General features: G+C 39.6%; 1 protein-coding gene across 1 annotated transcript in view; it reads left to right on the forward strand.

Moving 5' to 3' along the window:
• The window catches only part of STARD3NL (STARD3 N-terminal like), a 61,202-nt gene that overhangs the window by 20,927 nt on the left and 21,977 nt on the right, over nt 1-18,298 (forward strand). The window contains 1 exon segment of the mRNA NM_001075427.2: nt 16,133-16,415. Coding sequence (NP_001068895.1) covers nt 16,191-16,415 — 225 coding nt within the window. The 5' untranslated portion in view covers nt 16,133-16,190.

Here is an 18,298-nt window from a genome sequence, read left to right on the forward strand (position 1 = left end):
ATGAAGATCTTTTTTGCATAGTTCTTCTGTGTATTCTTGCCACCTCTTCTTAATATCTTTTGCTTCTGTTAAGTCCATACCATTTCTTTCCTTTATTGAGCCCATCTTTGTTCCCTTGGTATCTCTAATTTTCTTGAGGAGATCTGTAGGCTTTCCCATTCTGTTGTTTTCCTCTATTTCTTTGCATTGATCACTGAGAAAGGCTTTTTTATCTCTCCTTACTATTCTTTGGAACTCTGCATTCAGTTGGGTAAATCTTTCCTTTCTCCTTTGCCTTTAGCTTCTCTTCTTTTCTCAGCTATTTGTGAGGCCTCCTCAGATAACCATTTTGGCTTTTTGCATTTCTTTTTCTTGGGGATGGTTGATCACTGCCTCCTGTACAATGTCATGTACCGCCATCCATAGTTATTTATGCACTGTGTCTACCAGATCTAATCCCTTGAATCTATTTCTCACTTCCACTATATAATCATAATGGATTTGATTTAGGTCATACCTGAATGGTCTAATGGTTTTCCCTACTTTCTTCAATTTAAGTCTGAATTTTGCAATAAGAAGTTCATGATCTGAGCCACAGTCAGCTCCTGGTTTTGTTTTTGCTGACTGTGTAGAGTTTCTCCATCTTTGGCTACAAAGAATATAATCAGTCTGATTTTGATATTAACCATCTGGTGATGTCCACGTGTAGTGTCTTCTCTTGTGTTGTTCAAAGAGGGTGTTTGCTATGACCAGTGCATCTCTTGGCAAACTATGGTAGCCTTTGCCCTGCTTTATTTTGTACTCCAAGGCCAAATTTGCCTGTTATTCCAGGTATTTCTTGACTTCCTACTTTTGCATTCCAGTCCCCTATAATGAAAAGGACATCTTTTGGGGGTGTTAGTTCTAGAAGGCCTTATAGATCTTCATAGAACCATTCAACTTCAGCTTCTTCAGCATTACTGGTTGGGTCATAGACTTGGATTACTGTGATATTGAACGATTTGCCTTGGTAACGAGCAGAGATCATTCTGTTGTTTTTGAGATTGTACCCAAGTACTGCATTTCAGACTCTTTTGTTTACTATGAGGTCTACTCCATTTCTTCTAAGAGGTTCTTGCCCAGAGTCGTAGATATAATGGTCATCTGAATTTAATTCGCCCATTCCAGTCCATTTTAGTTCACTGATTCTCAAAATGTCAGTGTTCACTCTTGTCATCTCCTGTTTGACTGGTTCCAATTTACCTTGATTCATGGACCTAACATTCCAGGTTCCTATGCAAGTAGGGAAAACCACTAGACCATTCAGGTATGACCTAAATCAAATCCCTTATGATTGTGCAGTGGAAGTGAGAAATAAGATTTAAGGGCCTAGATCTGATAGATAAGAGTGCTTGATGAACTATGGAATGAGGTTCGTGACATTGTACAGGAGACAGGGATCAAGACCATCCCCATGGAAAAGAATGCAAAAAAGCAAGATAGCTGTTTGGGGAGGCCTTACAAATAGCTGTGAAAAGAAGAGAAGCGAAAAGCAAAGGAGAAAAGGAAAGATATAAGCATCTGAATGCAGAGTTCCAAAGAATAGCAAGAAGAGATAAGAAAGCCTTCTTCAGTGATCAATGCAAAGAAATAGAGGAAAACAACAGAATGGGAAAGACTAGAGATCTCTTCAAGAAAATTAGAGATACCAAGGGAACATTTCATGCAAAGATGGGCTCGATAAAGGACAGAAATGGTACGGACCTAACAGAAGCAGAAGATAATAAGAAGAGATGGCAAGAATACACAGAAAAACTGTACAAAAAAGATCTTCATGACCCAGATAATCATGATGGTGTGATCACTGACCTAGAGCCAGACATCCTGGAATGTGAAGTCAAGTGGGCCTTAGAAGGCATCACTACGAACAAAGCTAGTGGAGGTGATGGAATTCCAGTTGACCTATTTCAAATCCTGAAAGATGATGCTGTGAAAGTGCTGCACTCAATATGTGAGCACATTTGAAAAACTCAACAGTGGCCACAGGACTGGAAATGGTCAGTTTTCATTCCAATCCCAAAGAAAGGCAATGCCAAAGAATGCTCAAATTACTGCACGATTGCACTCATCTCACACGCTAGTAAAGTAATGCCCAAAATTCTCCAAGCCAGGCTTCAGCAATATGTGAACCATGAACTTCCTGATGTTCAAGCTGGTTTTAGAAAAGGCAGAGGAACCAGAGACCAAATTGCTAACATCTGCTGGATCATGGAAAAAGCAAGAGAGTTCCAGAAAAGCATCTATTTCTGCTTTATTGACTCTGCCAAAGCCTTTGAGTGTGTGGATCACAATAAACTGTGGAAAATTCTGAAAGAGATGGGAATACCAGACCACCTGATCTGCCTCTTGAGAAATTTGTATGCAGGTCAGGAAGCAACAGTTAGAACTGGACATGGAACAACAGACTGGTTCCAAATAGGAAAAGGAGTACGTCAAGGCTGTATATTGTTACCCTGCTTATTTAACTTATATGCAGAGTACATCATGAGCAATGCTGTGCTGGAAGAAGCACAAGCTGGAATCAAGGTTGGTGGGAGAAATATCAATAACCTCAGATATGCAGATGACACCACCCTTATGGCAGAAAGTGAAGAGGAACTCAAAAGCCTCTTGATGAAAGTGAAAGTGGAGAGTGAAAAAGTTGGCTTAAAGCTCAACATTCAGAAAATGAAGATCATGGCATCTGGTCCCATCATTTCGTGGCAAACAGATGGGGAAACAGTGGAAACAGTGTCAGACTTTATTTTTTGGGGCTCCAAAATCACTGCAAATGGTGGCAGCCATGAAATTAAAAGACGCTTACTCCTTGGAAGGAAAGTTATGACCAACCTAGATAGCATATTCAAAAGCAGAGACATTACTTTGCCAACAAAGGTCCATCTAGTCAAGGCTATGGTTTTTCCAGTGGTCATGTTTGGATGTGAGAGTTGGACTGTGAAGAAGGCTGAGTGCCGAAGAATTGATGCTTTTGAACTGTGATGTTGGAGAAGACTCTTGAGAGTGCCTTGGACTGCAAGGAAATCCAACCAGTCTATTCTGAAGGAGATCGGTCCTGGGTGTTCTTTGGAAGGAATGATGCTAAAGCTAAAACTCCAGTACTTTGGCCACCTCATGCAAAGAGTTGACTCATTGGAAAAACCTCTGATGCTGGAAGAGATTGGGGACAGGAGGAGAAGGGGAGGACAGAGGATGAGATGGCTGGATGGCATCACTGACTCGATGGACGTGAGTCTGGGTTAACTCCGGGAGTTGGTAATGGACAGGGAGGCCTGGCTGCTGTGATTCATGGGGTAGCAAAGAGTTGGACATGACTGAGTGACTGAACTGAACCGAACTGAACTGATGTAATATTGTTGTTTACAGCATTGGACTTAACTTCTAACACCAGTCACATCCACAACTGGGCGTTGTTTTCGCTTTGCCTCTGTTTCTTCATTCTTTCTGGAGTTATTTCTCCACTCTTCTCCAGTAACATATTGGGTACCTACCGACCTGGGGAGTTCACCTTTCAGTGTCATATCTTTTTGCCTTTTCTTACTGTTCATGGGGTTCTCAAGGCAAGAATACTGATGTGGTTTGCCATTCCCTTCTCTAGTGGACCACGTTTTGTCAGAACTTTCCAACATGACCTGTTTTGGGTGGCCCTTCACAGCATGTCTCATAGTTCCATTGAATTAGACAAGGCTGCGGTCCATGTGATTAGTTTGATTAGTTTTCTGTGGTTCTGGTTTTCAGTCTGTCTGTCCTCTGAAGGATAAGGATAAGAGGCTTATGGAAACTTCCTGATGGGAGAGACTGCCTGTGGGGCAAACGGGGTCTTGTTCTGATGGGTGAGGCCATGCTCAGTAAATCTTTAACCCAATTCTGTTGATGGGCGGGACTGTGTCCTCTCCCTGTTGTCTGATCTGAGACCAAACCTTGGTGGAGGTAATGAAGATAACAGTGACCTCCTTCAAAAGGTCTCCTGCATGCACTGCTGCACTCAGTGCCCCAGACCCTGCCGCAGGCCACTGCCAACCCCGGCCTCTGCTGGAGACTCCTGGACACTCACAGGCAAGTCTGGGTCAGTCTCTTGTGGGGTCACTGCTCCCTCCTCCTGAGTCCTGGTGTGCACAAGGTTTTGTTTGTGCCCTCCAAGAGTGTTTCCCCTGTCCTGTGTAAATTCTGTAACCAAATCCCCCTGGCCTCCAAAGACAAATTCCCTGGGGGTTCTCAGTCCCTTTGCCAGATCCCAAGGTTGGGAAATGTGTTGTGGGTCCTAGAACTTTCTTAACAGTGCGAGAATTTCTTTAGTATAATTGTTCTTCAGTTTGTGGGTGGTCTGCTAGGTGGCTCTGTGGTGGGGTTAATGGTGACCTCCTCCAAGAAGGCTTATGCCACAGGCTGTGTGACCCAGGTAATTCTTCTAGGGAAGGCAAGCTTGTGATTTGTGGTGTGCTGAAGTGGTTCTGGAAAGGTTGGAGGAAGTAAGCCATGTGTTAGGTTAGGCAAGATTAAGAAATTTGACCTCTGTCTGAAGGTCCCAGGAAGGTATTTAATAAATAATCTTGTGAATTTAATTTGCTTCCCTAAAAAATGAATAGGTATTGGGTGAGATTTACATTAGTTTATTAACAAATGTAGTTTTCTTTTGTGCCTTGATGTGCTTTGCCCATTTTTCAAGCTGAATTTTAAGATTTCACGACCTGTCTTGCAATATTCTTGTTTAGCTTCTAATGTTTTTGAATAAAAACTTGATTTTTATGTATTCATTTCTGTTTCCCATTGTAGATTTTCTAAGAAGGAATTCCTCATCCCGAAATCATGGTTTATTTAGCATGATTTAGCATAGTAATGATTTTGTTTTGTTAACTTTTTAGTAAAGTCTTTAATATATTTTGATGCATAGATTTCTTTCTCCATGTACTTGAACAACTGATTAATAGCTTTCTTTTGCAACTACATTTTGATGGTATCTTTATCATCTGTAGGTATTTTTTGGTTTACTCCAGTTTTTCCCTACAGAAAAGCTTAGGGAAGTACAGGCCACACAGTGGCTTGTCTGTAATGAGTTTTCCTTGACCATCAGTATACTTATTATTGATTTAATTGAACTAATGCTTAATATTTGAGAAATTGCTCTTAGAGTCCATGTTTCTGGCTTCTACTGATGAATAATCTTGTGACCTCTATTTCCACACGTTTGACCCTGTAAGACTGGGCACACATGTCTCTCATTTATAAGTTTTTCCTTGTCTCCTGACACTGATTGTCAGTTGCTTACACTGATTTTCCTTCAGCTTAAAGTGATTTTCCTTCAGCTTTTCTCATTATCACATATGTTTCAAAACCTGGAGAATAAGAGACTTGAGAGAGCCATAGTTTAAAAAAAGTGGAAGATGGTGGATATCTTTGTGGAAAGTAAGGGTTCCCCCCCTCCAAGATTTGAAACCAGTCAAAACATACATAATTTCAAAGTTCTTCAGCCCACATAAATATATGTTGTATGCATGCATGGTTTCAAAATGCAGTGAAACAGTTTAATGTGTAAACAGAAATATGTGCCTTCCAGTTAGGTTTTGTTTTTTTCTTTCATAGGAATTTTGACTGACTTTTGTGATGTTTCAGGAGTACATTCTAATACGTGGGACCTACTTGTGGGAGCTATTGTGAAACTTAAATGGCATAATGTGTGTTAAGTACTCAGAATTGTGCCTGACTCAGTCTCAGGGAAGGATTTTATTATGTTAATATAAGGCATCCACTCTTACATAATATAATGATAGTTAATAGGTGAGATAGGTTTATACTTGTGTTCTTTTGTTCTTGTGTGTTGTTGGTCAGATTATGTTGGGATTGTGCTAACTTTGTTTAATGATGGGACAGTTTTTCTTTAATTTTAATGTTTGTTTATCTTTTATTTCAAATTTTGAAACTTTTATCATACATACTCTGACTCTAGGTGATTCTGTGTCAACTTTTTTTTCACTGTTCTTTTTTACGATGATTCATTCTATCCAAGCCATCTATGTCTTCTTGATGCATCATATATATTTCTTTTGTATTGACTTATTTATGATTTTTAAATGTGATGCATATAAAGTATCACTTATACTTTGAAAAATAGCCTCTCCTATTTATATTATGACCTGTGTATTCCTTTCTTAATCTCCTCTCCCCAAACTAGATTTTGATTTGGGAGGTGGGTGGTTATGTATGTTATTTAAATTTGTGGAAATATTCATTCATGTACTAAAGTAGGGGGTTTAATATAATGAATTACATTGTAGCCATCACTCAGATTGGAACAATTATCATTCTTCATTTGAATTTATTTATTAATTGTACCATTGTTTTTCATTTTTAAATTTTTTCCCCATGGGATACTTAGAGCTTTTATAACTTTATTATTTATTTATTTATTTTTTTTTTTTTCAGGGAGGACAGGATGTAGTCTAGGTAGTTTACCATATTTCTCACATTTGCTCTGAAATGAATAAAGTTGTTTTCATTAATTTTCTTTAGTTATCTTGTGTCTTACACTCACATTTCCTTTAAACGTTGATTGAAATTTTTATGGAGACCTTCTCAATCTATCCTACATTAGAGGTAAATACTCACTATTTAAATTTTTTTCCTCTGATTTATTTTTCTTGGTGTTGATGTAATCTTATATATTTTACCAAATTTTCTTGCTTATTTTCTCTTAATATGAACTTCCAAAGAATAGATATTTGGGTCTCTCTTTTTTTTTAAAAAAAACAGATCAGTCTCTAGAAGGAGAACAATACTTGGTGTCTGAAATTGCTCAGTAAATCTCTGTCTCATTGCATGTATGAGTGAATGGAATGACAAATACTTCCTTCTTATTTTTTTTTTATTTTTATTTTTTTGCATTTTATTTTATTTATTTTTTTTCTAATTTTATTTTATTTTTAAACTTTACATAATTGTATTAGTTTTGCCAAATATCAAATGGGGAGGGAGGAGGGAGGAGGGTTCAGGATGGGGAACACATGTATACCTGTGGCAGATTCATTTTGATATTTGGCAAAACTTTATTATTTAAATGCCTAATTCTTTAATCTTATACTATATTGAAAAAATAATTAGAGCACTTTCAGTTCAGTTCAGTTCAGTCACTCAGTCATGTCCGACTTTGCGACCCCATGAATCGCAGCACACCAGGCCTCCCTGTCCATCACCAACTCCCGGAGTTCACTCAGACTCATGTCCATCGAGTCAGTGATGCCATCCAGCCATCTCATCCTCTGTCGTCCCCTTCTCCTCCTGTCCCCAATACCTCCCAGCATCAGGGTCTTTTCCAAGGAGTCAGTTCTTTGCATGAGGTGGCCAAAGTATTGGAGTTTCAGCTTCAGCATTAGTCCTTCCAATGAACACCCAGGACTGATCTCCTTTAGGATGGACTGGTTGGATTTCCTTGCAGTACAAGGGACTCTCAAGAGTCTTCTCCAACACCACAATTCAAAAGCATCAATTCTTCAGTGCTCAGCTTTCTTCACAATCCAACTCTCACATCCATACCTGACCACTGGAAAAACCATAGCCTTGACTAGTCGGACCTTTGTTGGCAAAGTAATGTCTCTGCTTTTGAATGTGCTCTCTAGGTTGGTCATAACTTTCCTTCCAAGGAGTAAGCGTCTTTTAATTTCATGAGCACTTTAAAGAAGTGAATTTGATAATAAGCCTAACTTTGACAGCATTCCACAGTATTTTCTAAATAGTCTGTTTTAATTTTTAACTATTTTTATCTCAGTAGTTATTTTTGAAAACTTTTTTATTTATTATTTATTCTGTATTTTGCATCTAATTGTAAGGCTTGCCAAATTATATATTTTTAATAGTCTAGCTTTATGATCAATATTTAGAACATGGCATATTATATCCTTAAAATAGCATATATGTATGTAGGGTTGTAGGGTTGAAAAAATACAGTGTTTAATAAACTTACAGTGTTAAAACTTACAGTGTTTGAATAATCTATATCCATTTGTGTCTTTAACATACTAAATAGATAAAAAAAGTAAACTAAAACTTCCCATTTTGATTATAATCTATCACTAAGTAAGCTTTCGCATTTTCTTAGTTTTTAAAGATGCATTTTGTATTTCTGTTCTTTCTCATAAGAAGTACATGGATACTGATTGGTAAATCTTAAACCTGATTTCAATTATATTGTGTGTGTGAGCATATGTGCTAAGTTGCTTCAGTCATGTCTGGCTCTTTGGAACTCTAAGGACCGTAGCCCATCAGGCTCCTCTGTCCATGGAATTCTCCAGGCAAGAATACTTGAGTAGGTTGCCATGCTCTCCTCCAGGGCATCTTCCTGACCCTAGGATCAAACCCATGTCTCCTGCATTGGCAGGCAGATACTTTACCACTGGCGCCATCTGGGAAGCCCTTCAAATATATTAAGACTACTATCAGATTGTAGCTATAATTGCTTAGGTTGCTGCTGCTGCTAAGTCGCTTCAGTCATGTCCAACTCTGTGCGATCCCATAGACGGCAGCCCACCAGGCTCCCCCATCCCTGGGATTCTCCAGGCAAGAACACTGGAGCGGGTTGCCATTTCCTTCTCCAATGCATGAAAGTGAAAAGTGAAAGTGAAGTTGCCCAGTAGTGTCTCACTCTTAGAGACCTCATAGACTGCAGCCTATCAGGCTCCTCCATCCATGGGATTTTCCAGGCAGTAGTACTGGAGTGGGTTGCCATTGCCTTCTCCTAGTTGCTTAGGTTAAGAGTATGTAACTTCAGAGTATCTTCAGAACTTTATGCATCTTGAGCTTTTTAAGTTTTTGTGTACTTATTAAAAATCTCTAACTGAACTATATACCCTCCTTGGCTTTTTATTGAGTATGAATTTGTGATCACACCTAAATGCAAGTCAGATTGAGAGTAAGCAAATATTGTATCACCATCACATAGTCAAGTTCAGTTATTACAGCTTTGGGTTGAGCTTGGTAACTGTCATTCATTTAATAAGTCTACTTATTAAATGATTATTAATAAAAATGATTATTACATGTAAGCTTATGAAGAGATATTGGCAGAATACTGGAGTGATGATACAACCTTTCTATAATTCTCTTTTGCAATATTCCCACTTGTATACTATATATAGGATATGCTGGTTTTTATGGTGGCTAACCATCACTAATATGGTCTCTGGGTGATATCTCTAGGAGCCACTTAAGAGCAGTTTTGCATGATAATACCACTGAGGGTCATCAGGAGACATCTTGACATTTACCTCCCCAAAAAAGCTTTTCAGTGGTATCACATTCGTGACTTTGTTAGCTTTGAGTCCAGCCGTCTTTCTTGTTGACTGCGAAACTTGATTTTGTCAGCCTCTGTGTCCGGAGCCCTATGAGAAGGGGCACTTCCTCACACAGGTAAACTCACACCTCAGAACCTACAGTTAACAACATAACTGCCGTGTAGGCTGTTTAATCTCAGGCTAACTGGTGTGCTGTTGCCCTGTCACACCTTAATAAGGAGCACGGCATTATGACAGGTTGTAGGAGGTATGTTGGGAATTATTAAACTGTTCAGTAACAAAAGACACTGATGATGCCCTGATGCCATCATAGTAATCGTAGGAATCATCTAGTCAGTGTGTTGAAGACTTAAAATCCAACAGACAAGGTGCTCCTATTTGAAGGGTGCCAGGCTGGGCACAGCTGCCATTTGTTCATGACCCTGTTTCTCCTGTTTTGCGGACTGACCACCCCCCTTTCTGGTGGGCATGTTCCGACCTTTGAACATATATCCAGTCACCTTGTTCTTGTTTCTTGGCCCGTGAGCCATTTTATGTCTTTAAGGACAGAGCACATCTACTCTGATTCACTATGTGTTGATTTTATGGTTTAAATTTCAGAGGACAGTATTATCTTAATTTCCCGTTATAGTCCTGGTGATATAGGCAAATCTATAAAACGCCCAGTAGAGTTTCATACATGCACATAGATTTTTTTTTTTTCTTCTTCTAAGTATTTCACTCATTTTCAGTTGGAAAATTAATAGGGATCTGCTGGAAAAATTTGACTCCTTGATTCTGGAAAGATTTTAAAATTTATATCAAACAGTTGGTGAGTGATTTTATTTAGATGCTTAAATTTTTTTTTACTTATTAACTTAAAATAACTTTATTTTCCAGACTTCTCTATACAGTAATTTCCTATTGCTACAGCTGCTAATTCGAAAGTGATGTGAAGGTGTTTTAAATTTCAATCCAATTGTCTAGATTTTAGTACTGCATTTCTAGACATTGTATTTAACTTGGAGTATGTAAGGCATAAAGTAAGCCAGGGCTGTTTTGAAATGTGAGCATAATGGTAGTGGATATTTGCCAAAGACAGGTTTGTTTGATCTTGATTTTGTTAAACTTCCTGTAGTTCTTCATCGTGATAATCCTCTAGCCCAGAAGCTGGAATGTAACACAAATTCATTAGCTTCCTAACCTGGGCTGCTGCCAGACTTTCTACTAAAGCCACTGTCATCAGAGTTCTACCAGGTCTTTCTTTACCTTCCAAGGTAGAATGGACATACTAGAGTATTAGAATCAGGAAGCGCAGGACAATGAATCATGTGTTGTTGTTGTTGTTGCTTAGAATGTCTTTACTGCAAAGCATCTTCAGGATATTCTAAAAATATAAGCAGCTCATCTAAACAGACACTAAATAGAAGTTTTTATTTTTTGAAAGTTTGAATAGTTAGTTGAATTCTGACATGTAGAATCCCCAGGTCTTCTTAGGCATGTAGAACTTTCCTCATCTCACAGTGATACCTTTAGAATAGGAAGGTTGTCGATTATGTTTTTCTGATACTCTGGATTAGCTTCCTTTCCACAGCACTGTCTTCTCTGTGCATGCTTACTCTGAAAGCATCTGTGTTTTTTTAGCTATCATGCCTTTTGCTCATACTGGCACATTATGCTTGTAAATGTCAGGTTACTCCCATGTTATTCCCGTTCTCCACTTCTACCTGTTTCATTTTGGAAACTTTCGGCTCTAAACAGGACTTTTAAAAAACCATCATCTACCGGGTCTCATAACACGTGGTGGGCCTTGCAAGAGGAGAGCCAACTCTGGGTGCTTCCTGCCCCCTGAGAAACCCAGTCCTGGGACAGAGTGGGCACCCCTGAGGCAGCTCTGGTCTTTAGGGACAAGCCCAGTCACTGTATCCCAAGGGCCGTTTGAACACCTTATGTCCCTCCTGTTTCCTTCCAGGAATCTGACAGAGAGGAAGGAAGTGGAGGTCTTAATCCTCAAATATGTCTTGAAATATCTTTCGGATGGGTGAACCCTCATAATCCACGTAGGCCTCAGCTGCTACTTTTTTGTTTTCTCCATCTGTAAGCAAACCTTTCTAGGCAAGAATAATTTCAATAACAAGCATGAGGAAAGCTGTGAAATAGCACCTTGAGACACAACCTTCAGTTGTAGAACTCTCTGCCTGTCAAGCAAGGGAGGGGGAGTAGATCAGGGGGGAGTAGATCAGCGTGGTGGACTCGGATGCCCCCAGGCAAGGTCGAGGCTGAGGCCAAGTGGAGAGTGTGGGCTCCATCTGAAGAGCTCAGCAGTTTCTTGGCTTTGTTCTCATGGTAAGGGAATGCAGGCCTGGCCATTCTGTGTCTTTTAACTTTTCCAGAGAAGCTAGACATCTGGAATTTTACTTGAAAGATCATTATTTAAAATGTTAGCAATTAGTTCAAAATCTTTAGAAATCCTGTACAAGACCAAGCAAAACATGTCTGTAAGCCAAATCTGCTCCCCAGGCCTCTGGATAAGTTGATGACTAAGGTCTTGCTGAGTTAAGTGTTTTTAGTGTCTGTTATCCTCACATTCTCTCTCAGAGTAGAACATACATTGTCTTGCTGTGGCCGGAAGTAATACAGAGAAGAAGGCTGGGACCCTGGGTTGAGAGACTTGATTTGACTGCCACCACTAGGTGCCCAGAGGCCCTTTCCTTTTCTCCCAGGAGACTGTGGGACTTGTGCAAAATGCTTTCTGTGGTGGCTACTGCCCCAGAGCAGCTGCTGTTTACCATCTGGGTAATGTATCAATTCTGTGTCGAAGCAGATGGAGCTGAAGTTTTGGCCAACCAGTTTTACAGCCATCCTGGGGACATTTGAAAGATACAGCTGCTCGAAGATGTAAGCTCTTCTTTCTAGAAGCAAAAGGATCTCAGATTTTTGTTTTTCTCCAAGTGTGAAGGGTATTATCGTTTAGGAAGCTACCAGTATAGATGGGACAGCGTTTTTCTCCAGCTCTAGTAATGTGGGATTAAGGGAATAGAATAAGGCAGAGAGCCGTGTATTGGGCTAAAAGTACTGCTGAAGTGGCCCTAAGGTAAGCCAGCATGAGACAAGACCACCTGTGCTTGAGCTATGCTATGTCACAAGGGCCACCTATGGAAAAATAAAGAGGAGAAGAAATTATAAGTTTTTCCTCATTGAAGAATCAGAGCATACATTGGAAAAATTAATATTCATCAATTAGCCTACTTTTTGCTGTTATAACACAGTAACTCTGAATTTCAGCTATCTCCCCTTTGAGAAGGTGATGGAAGCAACAGTCCCCCTTTTTAGAAAATTACAAATAATAAAGGAAGTATTTTAGGCTTTGTGAACCATATAATCTCGGTTGTGGCTATTCCCTTCCCCTTTCTTCATGGAAAGTATCCATAGCAATCGATACCAACCACAGGAATGGGTGTGGTGGTATTCTAATAAAACTTCTGCATTCAGAAACAAATAGCCTGCCACGTTTGACCTACAGGCTGCAGTTTGTTGACTCCTAGTTTAGAACATTGACATTTGTGATAGATTGGAATATTTGTCAACAAATACTCACTTACCTTCTTCTCCTGTTTGGATGGAGTGTATACATCTCAGCTCCATGCCCTTTGGGCTTTAACCAATAGAATATGAGCAAACATGATGTGTACAGAGATTCCACTGTGCTTACATGGTTGAGCTTGTCTCCTGTGCTCTTGCCATTTGCCATGAAGAGAACATGCCCCAGGTCATCTTGGACCAAGGAGAAAGACAGACAGGGCAGTCTAAGACAGACTTAGACCCAACACACAGTTTGAAGCCAGACTCTTCTATGCATCACCTGAAGCAGAGTTGCCAGCTGGGCTCAGACTAGACCAGGTGAACTGAACTAGACCCATGAACCTGGGAATAAATGTAGATTGTTTTAAGCCTCAGAATTTGGGAGTGGTTTGTGAACACAGCTTGACTGTCAAAATAGCCAACACAGAGGAGGAGCCTTACCTATCCAGATAAAACAATTAAGATATGAATCTCTTTTTCAAAAACCAAAACAACAAAAGAGGATTCTCATCTCCTCACACAAATTCCAGAGAAAAATAAGGTGATGTTTTTCTTTATTTTATAACCCTCCACTCAGCTCTTCCTCTCCTGCCCCCTTTCCCGTGCTCCTTCCATCGTTGGAATAAACCCTGCTTTGTAGATTCAGGCCCCCATATGTACAGCTGATCAGTACTTAACACTTCTTTAGAGAGGCAACCCACTCCAGTATTCTTGCCTGGAAAATCCCATGGACGAAGGAGCCTGGTAGGCTGTAGACCATGGGGTCGCTAGGAGTTGGACGCGACTGAGCGACTTCACTTTCACTTTTCACTTTCATGCATTGGAGAAGGAAATGGCAACCCACTCCAGTGTTCTTGCCTGGAGAATCCCAGAGACGGGGGAGCCTGGTGGGCTGCCGTCTATGGGGTCGCACAGAGTCGGACACGACTGAAGTGACTTAGCAGCAGCGGCAGCAGCTTTCCTCAAGCCAACTCCAGAGAGGACTCAGTACAAGAACTGGGTGTTTAATACTTTCTGCATTGTATCTGGGAAAATATCCAAGTTCTTCCTCAAAAATGAGAAGTAGAGGTTTCCAAGAGCCCACTCTGCGTTATTGTGTGGGCTAGATGCTAGGCAGGATTTATCCAGTCAATATATGTTTTGATTCTGCTGCACATGTGCTGAGGTGGTCCCTAAGGACACAAGGGTGTGCAAATCAAATTGAAGGGCTTCAAGGAACACTCCAGCTAGTAGGAGAGATGGACAAGTGGTAATTAAGGCAGTGTGGTAAGCATTATTGTAAGTGGCATATCCACAAGCTTAAGGGAGGAGATGTACTTGGCCTTGCCTGGGGATAGGAATGTGGGGAGTATTTCAGGGAAGTCTTCCTGAAGGAATTGACACTTGAACTGAATCTTTCTGAAGGACATGGTTAAGGTGAAGTCCTGCAGTTGTAGAGCGGAAAAAAGGCTTTAGAAGTATCTTCCACTTTACTCATTAAAAGGAAGCTTTCGCTCCCTTTTAAAATTTCAATCTGTCCCAGACAGAGGTCCATCTGATAAGAGTCAAGCTTCTCAGAGCATTCTGTGCCATGGGTAACCTTACTATTAAAGCCATGGCAAATAGCACCTAAGCATTCTAGCTAATTAGCAATTATATAAACACATGTATGAAACATAAGGTAATGATTCTCATTTCCCAAGTCAGGTGTGTACAGCGTTGAATGATGTCAGTTTTTAGTTGGAAATAGCCTCAGGTTTCTCGGCTATTGGTGTTTGCTGTCCTTTTTCATTGATGAGGGGAAAGGAAAATGAGTAAGACTAATAAAATGATCTAATTACCTTGCAAATGGTTTTCTTCCTAAAAACAGTCCTCTATTTGAATTGTGACTTCTTTAGATTTTCTGTACAGTTTAGTGGATTTGAGCCAATGATATGACAATAAATTATTAAAAAAACAAGTACAGCCCTATTAGCCCTACTAAGACCAAGACCACGCTTGTGCCCTCTAGTAACTTTTTCCTTCCTTTTGCTTGGGAGTAATCACTGACCCAGACTCTAATGACACAGATCAACTTTTGCCTTGAAGGTCTACAGTTAAGTTCCTTTAGATTACCAGAAGTAGGGTTACAGGATCAAGAAATACAAATATTTTTAAGTATCATAGTTCATATAACCAAATTGCTTTCAAAAATGTTTTGTCATTAAATCACTACACTTTATGAAAATGTGGGAAGCACTTCTGTTCCTGAGTGTGGGGAAGGAGAGAAATGAAAAGCCAAGGGTAAAGACAGACTTTAGGGAAGTTCCAGCAATGTTTTGAAGTGGTATTTTGCCCACCTGAAAAGTGTTCTTCTTTCTCTGGACTTTGCCAGTCACCCCATTGTGGCAGAAAGGAGAGCACGGAAGCCTTGCGCTGGTTAAGCTCTGGACGTAAATGACACGCATTACACTGGCCAACAAAAGGCACCAGGTTCAGCAGAACCAGGGGCGTATAATCCTCTCTCAGGGAGAGCTAATGTAGGAAAGGAAACCAGAATAGTTAGCAAAGAAAAATGCCATCCATCATAATACTCTCTGTTTGCTGACTTTGCCCCATCCTTGGGGAGATCAGATCATTCAGATTCCCAATCTTTTATTTATTTTAGAAGCATGTGCTGGCCTTGAGGGGAGGGATCCAGTGTCTCCATTTGGGACAGTGATTGTTGCAGTTATCAGTGAGGTGTTTGCATATGGTAAACTTCTTAGGGTGGACATAGTTCTTTTCTAAGGAGAGGTGCAGAAACGGACTTATTAACAGGTAATGGAAATGCAAAGATACCATGGTGGAAAGCAGTTCCTCTATAGGAAGTAGCTGATTTACGTGTTTTAGTTACATGCTCTCAGTGAAGCTGTTCGGTAAACGTTTCCTGGTCCACAGGGAATGACACTGACAGAATTGTAGTTTTCTGCCTGGCGCAGCAAGGGAGCTGCCTTGGCTTGTTCACCCAGAGGCATGCTCCAGGTTCCAGGCACACATTTTTGTTGTGATTAACAACCTGTCTTTACCATTTACTGTATTGTATTCTTTATTGACAGTTTTTTTCCATAACAGTTTTTTTTGGAGTAGTATTGATGGATAACATCAAGAATTGCTTCTCATTTCACTTTCTCACTCTATCTTCATCAGGACAGAAATGTCTTCAGTTCAGACACCCTGATGCTCAGACAGATGGACTGTTGCACAGGGATGGGGGTCACATTGCAGTATCAGGTGGGCTCTGATTTAATGTGGTGTCTCTCTTCTGTTCCCCAAAGATCTCTTCCCTCGAGGGATGGTGAAGTTGGAGAGAGGCTCCTTTAACCCTCCTGCAGGATGAACCCCCTGCCAGAAGACATGGAGAATACTCTCACGGGGAGTCAGAGCTCACACGCTTCTGTGCGCGACGTCCACTCCATCAACCCCACGCAGCTCATGGCCAGGATCGAGTCCTATGAAGGAAGGGAGAAGAAGGGCATATCTGATGTCAGGAGGACTTTCTGTTTGTTTGTCACCTTTGACCTCTTATTTGTAACATTACTGTGGATAATAGAGTTAAATGTAAGTGAGTTTTGTTCTTGTTTTCTGTGACATTATATGAATTGTTTCCAGAGACAAAGTTGTTTATTATTTTTCTCATCATTTCTGTCTCACTTTCCTGAATTCCACCTTTCTTTCAAATGAGGCATTCTTGATCTTCTCCAGTTGATTTGAACTTTCCTTGTTTTTTACTGTTATAGTTTAAAACAAACCTGGTTAGTTTAAAATGTATTTTGTTGTTATGAAGTTGAATTCATGGGGTTTTATTTTATAACAGGAGTTAGCAAACTGCAGTCTGAGAACCGAATTCAGGTGGCCTGGTTTTATAAATAAAGTTTTATTACAACATAGCCCTGCCCATCTGTTTACATATTTTCTGTGGCTGACTTTTGTACTGAGTGGTTGAGTTGACTAGTTTTGACAAAGTCCATTTGGCCACAAAGGGAAAATTCTTTATCCCCTGGCCTTTTAAAGAAAAAAACAAGTGCTGGTCCTTGCTTCAAAAAATGAAGCATGCTTCTGGAATATGTTTTAATGTTACATCTACTTTGTAGTTCCTACATTGAAGATTTTTGCATGCACTTATTTTTTATCTTTTTTCGGAGACTATTTATTCATACTTTATCCAAAAGAAATCTTAGAGACATGTGGAGGTTTGTCTGATTTGTCAGCTTTCTGTGGTTATATTGCCAAATAATTGTCTAGACCAGTACTGTCCTCGTTCAGGCGCTCAGTCGTGTCTGACTCTTTGTGACCCCGTGAACTGCAGCACACCAGGCTCCCTGTCTTTCACTATCTCCTGGAGTTTGCTTAGACTCATGTGCACTGTCAGTGATGCCATCCAACCATCTCATCCTCTGTCGCTGCCCCCTTCTCCTCTTGCCCTCAATCTAACCAGCATCAGGGTCTTTTCAATTGTCCTGGCGAAATACAATGCAAGCCTTATATGTAATTTTAAGTTCTCTAGTTGCTACGTTTCATAAAAGTAAAAATAAACAGGTGATAGTCACTTTAGTAATATATTTTATTTACCCAATATATCTATTTTCTTGAAAACCATGCCTTTGACCATTTATATTTCTTATAAGCACATGGGTGAACTCTTTCAGAATGCTTTCCTCTCAGACAAAAGTTGTCCGTTTCCTTTACTTTCAACAATTCATTTATTTCAAAGAAATATTTGCTAAAGCCTGGGTAGCAATAGTTATTAGCTATTGTTTATTATTAAGAGATTACTCTTTGCAGGCATGGTGCTAGGTGCTTTATAAGAAATTTATTAAAATATAGAAAATATGAAAGGATGCTGAGATTCCTGTTGGAAAATTATTTTTAATTTTGCCTCATAAATAGAGTGAGTGTCTTAATCTAAACTGATTAGCATTCTGATTCATACCAAAAATTTCTGTTTTAGATTTTAGACTCTTAATAGTTAGCATCATTGGAGTAATTTAATTTCATCATAAATTCTAATAGAGGAATAAAGCTCTTTTTGAAAGCAGATATATACTTATATTAGAAAATAAAAAGCTTTTTTTTTTTTTAAAGAAGAGAAGATTGGTTCTAGAATCAAGGTCATATCCAATATGAATCTACTGTTAGGTTTCTGTTCACAGATTTTCCTTCTTTTAATCTAACTCTGTGGGTGTGCCCTATTATTATTTAAAGCCAGAGAAGCCAGTGATATGACAACAGTGATTTCAAGTGTCTCTTTACTATGTGTTGCATCAAAGAATATATTTCAATTGATATAATTAAAAGAATAATATATTTTCAAAACAATCAGCTGTGGAATGAGAGATGAAAAAGAAATACATCTTTTAATAGGAAAGCTTAACAGTTTTAAGGAAGCACACTTAACATTATCATAGTGATAGCACAAAATCAAGGCGTTTGTTGGTTTGCCA

Source organism: Bos taurus, chromosome 4, assembly GCF_002263795.3.
Source record: "Bos taurus isolate L1 Dominette 01449 registration number 42190680 breed Hereford chromosome 4, ARS-UCD2.0, whole genome shotgun sequence".
NCBI classification, from domain to species: domain Eukaryota; kingdom Metazoa; phylum Chordata; class Mammalia; order Artiodactyla; family Bovidae; genus Bos; species Bos taurus.